This window comes from Aythya marila, assembly GCF_965140915.1.
Source record: "Aythya marila genome assembly, chromosome: 4".
NCBI classification, from domain to species: domain Eukaryota; kingdom Metazoa; phylum Chordata; class Aves; order Anseriformes; family Anatidae; genus Aythya; species Aythya marila.
The window spans coordinates 23,947,073-23,957,302 of NC_139045.1; the positions used below are offsets into that span (position 1 = coordinate 23,947,073).

At 33.0% G+C, this 10,230-nt stretch overlaps 1 protein-coding gene across 1 annotated transcript in view; it reads left to right on the forward strand.

Moving 5' to 3' along the window:
• GPM6A (glycoprotein M6A) overlaps nucleotides 1-2,537 on the forward strand; it is a gene marked incomplete at its 3' end in the record, with an annotated part of 108,185 nt that extends 105,648 nt beyond the window's left edge. The window contains exon 7 of the mRNA XM_082758604.1: nucleotides 2,385-2,537. Within this exon, the coding sequence (XP_082614730.1) occupies nucleotides 2,385-2,537 (153 nt within the window). The remainder of the gene's footprint in view (nucleotides 1-2,384) is intronic.
• Nucleotides 2,538-10,230: the final 7,693 nt, after the last annotated feature.

A 10,230-nucleotide genomic window follows, 5' to 3' on the forward strand; every position in this document is an offset into this window, starting at 1 on the left:
TAATGTTATCTAGGAACTTGGTGTTAAATAAAAAAAAAAAAAAAAAAAAAAAAAAAAAAAAAAGTGGTGGGGTTCTTTAATATATAGGTAATTATATCATAAATATGTATTTGAGATTGTCATTATTATATAGGCTAAGATAGTTGTTTCCAACAACTCCAACAAAATGGGAGTTTTGATCAATGGTCAATGTACTTTCAATGTACTTGTGTTTTTTTTTTTTTTTTTTAATTTTTTTTTAAGAAAAATGCCAAGTGAAAATACAAGACATTAGTTTTAAATTTGACTCATACTGGGATATTACCAAATATTTTGAGTCTACAAGAATTTTTCCCCACATGGGGCCTACATGCCATTTTCATCATAATCTTAAGCTGCAAAGTTTTCTGGTTTATATATTTTAAAAAGTCAGGACGATGTAAGTGCACTGCTCAGATACCCTCCACTTCTAGAATTCTCATCTGTGTACTTAGATGTTATTTTTGCGAGGTTCATATTTTATTTTCAGTTGAAATCTTGCCCTCAAAAAAATAGCATCTGTTTTCATCCGTTGCAAATTGTAATTCTCTGAGAATACAAAATGATTAGGGTTACCAGCCTGTTTCTTTGAGTTTTGGAATTTTGTCAAGAGTTTTACTGGGGAGGGAGGAGGGGAAGTAGCAGTGGGTAAGGTAAGGACTTCATTCATCTTAATGGGGATTTGACAACAGTGTCTCTCGTTTGATTTAGAACCCAGATACTAGTCATGGTGATAACTTTTGCAATAGTTCAATAGTTTAGCTTGATACAAAGCATTTCTTTTTCCTGTGCACTAAATGATGACCAGAAACACAGCGTACACTACCATCTCCAGCACTTGCACTATTGTCACGTTTTGCTGCTTGTATTGTTCTATAGATATTAAGAAGCTTTGAAGGATACACAGAAATACTGATATGTGTACCTTTTTTTTTTTTTTTTTTTTTTTTTTTTTTTTTTTCCCTAGAGGACAGATTCTCTGAACAGTTGTTTCTATTTTATGACACTGCAACTCAGATCATTTTCCTCGGATAGGTGTCAAATGAAGAACAGGAGAGCAGCTTGCTGCTCAAACAGATAGCTGGAGTAGATTTAAACTGTAGATTTAAACTGTAGACAGCCACAGCTGTGAAGACTAAGAAAACTACAAAAGGGACTGAATGCAGATAGCTTCTGAAGGAGAAACATCAAAAAAAGTATTTTTGGCAGCAGTTCCTTGGAGACCACAGCTTCAGCCTTTTTAGTGACTTTGTGTTAGAATTTTTCACTCATTTGTTTATTAATTGCCACTGTTCAAAAGACTGGACATCATCAGGTCATTAAGCTCTGACATCCATACTGTGTGATTTTTAAAACAACTAAGCTCCATCTCAAAAGGAATTGGCTATTTTACATCCTCTATTTGTAATGGAAAACAAGAGCACAATGTAGTTTTTCTACTGCTAAAACACCTTTCACTAACTCTCAGATTAAATTTACTCAAAGCTGAGTGAAAACATTTATTGATGTGACATAATTGCCAATATCCTTTAACTGGTGTTTAATCCTGAAAAGTATTCATAGACATCCTGTCCTCCCTGTTTGCTAGTATAAATAAACCAAGATTTTCGTGGATATATCATTGTAGCTCATCTAGTGATTTGTGATGGCTGCAAGCAAGTCAGATCCAATCTCCAATACCCACTATAAGAAGGGGAAGTTTTCCCTTTCTTTTCAGATCTTTTTGTATTTAGTTTTTGGATGGAACACTTGGAAAACTCCCCGTAAAAATAAATAAATACATAAATAAATAAAGGTTGATGAAATAACTAGAGCTATAGGTGGAAGAAAGAAATTGTGGCTAAATGGAAAGGCAATGCTAACTTTAAGAAAAATGCAGATATCTCCATAATTATATTGGTTATGTAGTCATAAGGCTGCAGAGTATCTATGGCAAGTTTCAGTCTTAAGCAACTGCTTTAACAAATAGTAATTAAGTAGGTAAAGCTCTGAAAGAAATTACCAGAATGCATTTTTCCACATAGATTTACAGACTTACTAAGTTGGTGAAATTTGTTGAATTTCAATTCTTTTAAATTTTTACACTCATTGCTACCAACTGCTAGTCACACTAACAGTAACTCAGCTATGAGCTAAGTAATTAACATTGATTATTTGAGCATTGATTATTTGAGCATTGATTAAATGAGCTAAGATTAACAAACCTCAGGGTTGAACTTTGTGTCATATTGCTGTACTAGTAGGTCTTGACTTAGCAATGCCTCCCTTCTGATAAAATCCCAAACTCGATCCTCTAGTTTTTGAAGCATGAACATGTATTCTGACTAAGTTTGTTGGTGCCTAACTCCATGTTACCTTTCTTACAGGTCCATTATCTCATGGTCTTGTCTGCCAACTGGGCCTATGTGAAAGATGCTTGCAGAATGCAAAAATATGAGGATATTAAGTCAAAGGAAGAGCAAGAGCTTCATGATATTCATTCTACTCGCTCTAAAGAGAGGCTCAATGCTTACACATAAAAGAAACATTCTCTTACTTTCTAACATGTGAATGCTTTGTTGTTTAACTAAAGGTCATTCAACCATTTTAAAAACAATTGAAAGTGCTTCTCACAAAAGATAGTCTGGGTGACATATCACCCATATACAATTCTTGGTTGTCTAGCACTTGGTTTCTTAATTAGTTCTTACTTTGTGTGACCATTCTCTACCACAGAGCTCCTAAATAGCCTTTCCTGAATCCTTTTAAGCTAATTAGTACTGCTAGATGAAGGATACTAAACTACTGTCAAATACAAATATGTGTTTGATTTTTTTAATCACTTTGTATGTGTTATGCATAACACCTTTTGCATTGTTTCTTATATGTTTTTGAAAAAAAAAAGATAGCTTTTTATACTTTTTAGTTTTGAGTTCAATAACTACTTTAACTACAGGTATACTTCAAAGGGACCATTGTACATGATGCACAATATATAAAGAAAACACTAATGACTTTCCTTTATATTTGGAAATCTTGCCAGGTGGACCCTGATCAACGTGAATGAAGGTCCTAAGAAAGTTTTAAACAATCAAAGGTGCAATTTCTAAATTTGTAATAGTGGGTAAAAAATTGAAAAAAAAAGGAAAAAGACAAAAAAAAGAAAAAAAAAAAGAAAAAAGTGCTTCTTATCTTTGTTAACATGGTATTATTATTGATGTTTTTAAAGAATATTCTCTTGTTCCAAGTTCCATGGGTGATAATTCCTGTTTGTATTGTGAGCATGCAGACCGTGGTGCTAACAATGCATGGCCACTTGCCTTTTGAAGGAATTCAATACCACGGTTACCTGTTAAAGAGTTATGGTATATAGACAATTGTTAATTAAGTGATATAGTTATCCATAGTTTTTTACAGAATGATCTCTCTTTAATTAATTCAATGATGGTTATGCTAAATTGGAGCTGTTCATGTGATGATGTGAGAAATTACTGCTTAGCTACATTTATGAAAGTAATATATCAAAAATACAGTGACCGTAGGAGTCAGAAGTCTTTTTACCTGCTTTAAAAATTTAAATGGATTGCACCTGTCTGAACTGTACAAGATATATTAAAGAATACTTCCATAAATGTTATAGCTTGGCTTCTAGCTTTCCTACACATATTTGTTTACCTGTATTATGTTAAAGTAAGGTGAAAGACCACTACAGAGCTTATTATTTGAAAGTGTAGTAATATATTTGAACATTTATTTTGATAGGAAAATGGTATCAGAAAGATAGGTCATCTTAATTTGAAAGAATTACCTGTATCAAAAACGAAACAAAAACCCCTATTTAAACAAAATCTGTATTATTGGACCAAATTTGGTGGATTTTTTTTTTATTATTTTTTTTTTATTTTTTGGCCTATTTCTAATGCTACAAGAATGCTGTAAAGTGTCTTTTAAAGTGATGTAGCCTGACAAGACATTTTTGTCAGTGTTAAAAATCTTAGGTAGTTTTGTGCACTTATTGGACCATTGTGAATTCTCTCTCAGTGTAAGTGCATTTCTAATAAAATTTCTTGAGTAAAACTCTTCTTTGTACTATTACTAGTCATGCATCATCAGTAATTTTTAACAATTCTTGTAGTAAGTGGAGGGTAATACTATAGTTATTTGTGGCATGATAATGCAATAAGTAGTATTAGTTGATTGATTTTTTTTTCTTTTTTTTTATTATATATTTTTTCTTTTTTTTTTTTTTTTTTTTTTTTTTTTGTCAACTGGGGTCAACAGTTTTCTGATAATGTGCAGTACCAGTATTACAGTTCTGCAAAAAATATTAGGAACCTCTCTTTTGGATTCTATATTGTAGTGTTTCAGTTTTGTGTCTTAAAACGTTTGTGCTGATTTTTAAAACTATGTCTTTTAAATTCATGTAATGATGTTAATGCTTTTGGCTCTTCTCTGGTATTAGAGTTTGTATTTTCACAAAGAATGCTTTGTAGCAGGCATTACAATTAATCTGTTTTGTACATAAATGTGCCAACAGCTTGATGGTGGCGTTTTTGAAATGTAGAACAAAGTGCTTGCAAAAATGTAATAAACACACTTGTGTACTTTGTGTACTTATTAATTGTTCGTGTTGTGTAATTTTTTTCTTTGCCTATACTTACCGAATCACTGTAAGCAGAAGTGGAAGAAGCCAGTTCCTTCTGTTGCCCTTGCTATAGTGGAACAGTATTCTCAGTTGTATATATTTTTTGTACAGTCCACTTTCAGATGTTGCAGGATATAGATCCTCTGGCAGAAATTATGAGAGCAAAAAATAAAATTAGAAAAAATAATCTGGAGATGTTGCATGTGTTATAGAACATGTCTTTGTCAAATTTATGATTAAAAAAATAATAATTTCAATGGAAGAAAATCCAAAACCAAGAGTGATATTTTCATACCTTTCTTGACTCTAAATTCTCTCTGGACTGTACCTCTGTCTAATCACATACAGTAAAAGTAAAATATGCAACTTTCCCATGATGTGAAATTCAGTTATAGGTAATATGGGTACTTCATTAAAATTCCTGACCGTTCCCAATGTGTAAATTTCTTCAAATGTCTTAAAGAACATTTAGGATCAGAAATTATATATACTAAGAATAAGAGAGTAAATATATGTATATATAAAAGAGCAGAATACCATAGTCTAGGAAGAGTAAGGTTGCACTGGCATACTTGTTGTAATTTTAACCTGTTAGTCATGAGAAGTGCACAAGATTGGCATTACTGAGGTCTCATTTGGAACAGCTTACAAGAAGTTGGTCTGGCATCAACATGGAGAGTACTGAAGATACTGGTACCTGGAAGTTACAGTGGCTAATACTTTATAACCTTGATAACAATTCTGCATTACTTGCGTGCATGTAATGTAATTTAAATGGTTAAGAAAATGTTGTCTCTGTCTGTGTCAATTAACATGATAACAAGGAAAAGTAATTATGATATAAATCCCAAATGTGTTTACTTCTCATTAAACTAGCTGTTATTTAGCTCTTTTTGTGCTCTTGATGAGAGCGTGTTCCATAATAGCAATTTTTCATCAGTAGCACAGGCCAAGGAAGCAGCAGAGCTTCCCATAACACAGCACATCAGTCATAACTGATTCACTTCAAAGTGTACACATATTTGTTTTATTCCAAACTCTTTTCTGCTTCCTGGCAGCTAAGGCTAACTTATCTTGTGGTAGGTTTCGTGGATCTTGATTTCTATAGACACTTCTGTGCTTAGTCAAACTGTGACTATTGTGCTTTTCAGAAATGAGGAAATCAATTGTAGATAAATGTTTGGTACAGTAATATTTTATTTGATTTATTATATTTTATTTGCTGCAGAAAAGGATGCACTTCAATGAAGGCTCCAGTTTAAGAATTTCCCAACCCTAGGTCCTCAGTTTCTTATTTTCATCATAGTTTGCCATTAGTGTTATTAGTACCATCGCTAATCAATTATTAACATACTAGCACTATTGATTATTAGCACTATTGATGGATAATCAATAGTGCTAATAGCATGTTAAAAAATAGATGCAAAAACTGCTTGAGTTACAAAACCTTCCCACCTGTTTATCTCTATCCCTATCACCTTCCCTTCCCTTCCCTTCCCTTCCCTTCCCTTCCCTTCCCTTCCCTTCCCTTCCCTTCCCTTCCCTTCCCTTCCCTTCCCTTCCCTTCCCTTCCCAGAAGGGAAGAATACCTTCCAAGGTATTTTATATATCAACAGGATCATATCAGTGTTTCTGTTTTCAGCAAAGTCACAGAAATCTACATCATCATGATTTTGGCAATGATGAAATTCACCGCAGATGCAGGGATGAATGTCCATAACAAGCATGGAGAGAATGGTGATTTTTAAGCCAGCCTTGCAATGTATCATGTAGTTTGTCTATATAGTTAAAAACAAGAGACACTGAAATTTGCTAATTTCATGTTAGCAAAAATAGAAATGATGAATGACTCCCCACCCCCTCAAAAAAAAAAAAAGGCAAAAAGAAAAGAAACAAACAAACAAAAAAACACAAGCAAAACAAAAACAAAAACAAAAAAAACCTCTAGCCTTATCCCACAGATTTGAATGTACATATTTATCCATAAAAGATATAATGCATATTTATCCTTAAAAGAACAGATGGCTGAGAGAAACCTGTAGCTGCAAGTTGTAGTTTTAATTGTCACAGTAGGACCAAGTAGCTGGTGGTGTGGCCATGGTTTCCCCTGTGGTGTGCTCTTGGTTTTCCTTCCCAGCATGAATAATGTGATGGCATAGCAGATGTGTTGCATGTGCAGCAACATGAAACAAGCAGGTAGAGCTTGTGTCATTTAAAGCAGATCAGTGCATGATGCAGAAGAGGGCTACTACTGCACAGACATAATCCTGCTCGCACTGTGGCAAGGGTCCATTTTCTGAACAGACATGAATAAAGTCAGAATTTCAGGGTCAGCAGTCTGGGAAGTCTGTTTTTTATATCATTTGCTGAAAAACAAATATTAGGATTTTCGCAGTGTAATAGTTAAAAGTTAAGTGATTACGTATTCATATAATTTACATAGATACACAATACATTGTCTGATAAAACATGTCTGTTTGATTTGTTTTTAGTATGCAATTAACCAGTGGTCAGTTATCAGTTTGTTTGTTTGTTTGTTTCATTTTTTTCTAGAAACTACAGCAAAAAATGGGTAAAATTAATGGGTACCTGAATAAATCAGGTACCTGAGAAAATAAAGCATGTTTTTTTTTTTTTTTTTTTTTTTTTTTTATAAATTGAAGTCTATTAACAAACCTATTGGAGTCCCTTGAAGATGTCAACAACCATGTGGATATCAACAGTCTGATTAATTCCCAATTTATTTAAACATCATTTTCACATGGTTTCTTGTCAAAAGTATTTTAATATTAATTATCCATAGGAAAGTTCTCATACATGTTAAAAAAAAATTAAATGTTAACAGGTAATAAATCAGACAGTTCTTAAATGAGAGGAAGGTTATTTCTGGACTTCAGTTTCTGGATTCATCATTGAGGATTGTTATTCCTGCAGCTGCATGGACACATTCCTCCCTCTCAGAAGGAGTATTCATTTCTGTTTTACAATGATGTTTGTTTTGGACTTCTCAGTCTTTTGGGTAGCGTGGTTCTCTTTTCGTAGTTCCTAGTTTGAATTTGTCTTATCTTTATCATTCTTGATCTCTTTGTGTTATGGGTGGTGAGCAGCAACCAGTTTCATCACTGAAGACCCGCCGTTTCTATTGCCATAGAAAATTCAATGATAAAGTGAACTTTTTTTCTTATTAAAAATAGCATTTACTCTATTATAATCATCAGATATTTGTGCAAATGATATGATCATCTATAAAAATAATAGCAGCTTTGGCTCTCTGTGGGTCTATTCAGCTTGATTTGATTTCTGCTAACAGCAGGCCTCTAGACCTTCATCCTTCATGCTTTTTTTTTTTTTTTTCTTTTTTTCTTTTTTCTTTTTTCTTTTTTTTCCCCTTTAGCTCTTCCAAACCACCTGACAGTTATGTTAAGCATGCCACTACTTAGGATTTCTCCCAGAATTTAATGTGTATGTGCATGAGCATAATTTTTTTTTTCTGTCTTAATTTAACCAGCTAAATGCTGTTCTTCCCCTTCCCTCACAGTCTCTGGGGGGTAACCCTGGGTGCTGGAACTTCATGCTTACTTATGTCCAGTCCTTTTCCTGGTAGCTCCTTCACCAAACCATCACTGTCCTCAGGCAAACCATTGCTGTGCCTGTCTGTCACCTTCATTTGTGCAAGTAAGGTCTGCCCCAGGTACCTGAAAATGGTATCAAGACTGATGTTACCCGACTGAGCAAATGTGAAGCTGTGCCCAGTTAAGACCCTGCCATAATTATTCATCATATTTTTTTCCTGAATGTTCTTATTCTGACTGTTTAGATTTGGGGAATATGCTCAGTATGGTAAGGTTGTTACCCTGTGAATGCTATGGAGAACCTGTTAACTAAGGAGAAAAAGCTGAGCCTCTTAAAGGAATTTCTATCGTCCTTCAGTATTCTTAAGGTAAAAACATGGGAAAGTCAGGAAGGAGGGGAATAGAGAAACCTTAGGTACTATACAAATCTGTGCTATGCAATAATTTTCAAACAGTACTCAAGATTTATTGTTGCTTTTCTTTCTAACATTATTAGGTCATTATTAGGTATGATTTTGTTTGATTTGAAAATAGATTATTTTCATAAAACTGGGTGGAGAGTTACACTGGGACAAAGCAACTGATAATCAAAACAACAAAACTTTTTTTCATGAAAAAAAATACGCTAGTTGAAAGTAACAACGTGAGTTTATACCACAAGATATAAGATACAGTATAGTGATATATTAAGTGACAATTAAGTGAATAGTAGTAGATATTCATTGTTTTATCTCAGAAAAATACTTATATAAAAGGCAAAAAAAAAAAAAAAAGAAGAAAATCTCCCCGTTTAAAATACAGAACTGGATAACAGTGTTCAGGAATTACACACGTTGTAATGTTTTGATAAATTGTGTAGGAGATGATATTTTTGCATTTTAACAATAAATACACAGATTCATACATCCATTTCTATTTCCTTTCATTAAAATAGAATAGAGAACCATATGCATCGAAGGAGCCATCAAACTTCGTGAAAGTCATCTCCTCTTACCTAAGGTTTCTTTGTGTTTCATGGAGAGGTTTTTATCTGTGTTAATCTCTTTACAGGGTTTAGTTCTTGATAAACAACTCTACTCAGCTCCTGGACTAGGATATGGGCCAGATCTGTAAAACAGGTATTTATGAATAGACATGCAGACAGTTTGATTGTTTATGGTCCAGAACTTGAGACTGTGTGCAAATAAAATGTTGCAGTAAAATTATTGTTAAATTCAGCAGTATAGATTTTCCCAGGAGGTTTAACTCCACAGTCATCCATTCTTTGTAGTCATGCTCTTTCTTAAAAAAATAATGAATTATTTTTCCTAAAATAATTTTTCCTAAAAAATAATGAATAAATAAATAAATTATAGAGAGTCTTCTGTGTGAAAACAAATTTGTTTTCAGAAAAAAATACACAAAAAATACATAACCTCATATTACAATTCATTTTGTATGTTTAAATGTTTTGAAGATTATTCTTCTTCATTATGAAGCAAAGACCATGTTCAACCAGAATAAAAGACTATATTGCCTTGAAAATATGATGTCAGAAATCTCATTTTCCTGCAAGAAGGTATCTTCCCTTATTTTATATTTTTCATTTTGACAGTTGCAGTTCTGATTTCATATACTGACCTGATTTAATTTATTCTAGGTTGTAGGGAGACTTTTTCAGTGGGATTCCATTTGTTTGATACTGAAGTTTCTCATCATTTAAAACCATTTTTGATTATTTTTGAAATAGATTTTTTTTTTTCTACATGACATTTTTGAAAAATCAAGAATCTCAGGTCTATTTCTTTCAAGGAATTTGTTCTGAGAAATCTAACTAAATGTGCTTACCATTTCCTTTTAAAGCATTACAATTTTCAGGTGTCCGAAGTTCAAAGTGAATCTTTCACCTAAATGATTTAATTTACACAAAAGTGGATGCAATCAAGTAAAAGTACAGTGGCAGTACAGAAATTCTAGACAGTTTGTTCTGAGCTACATGTCAGTGTTCGGTGCAGCTGGCTTGTGTATGCTGTTTAA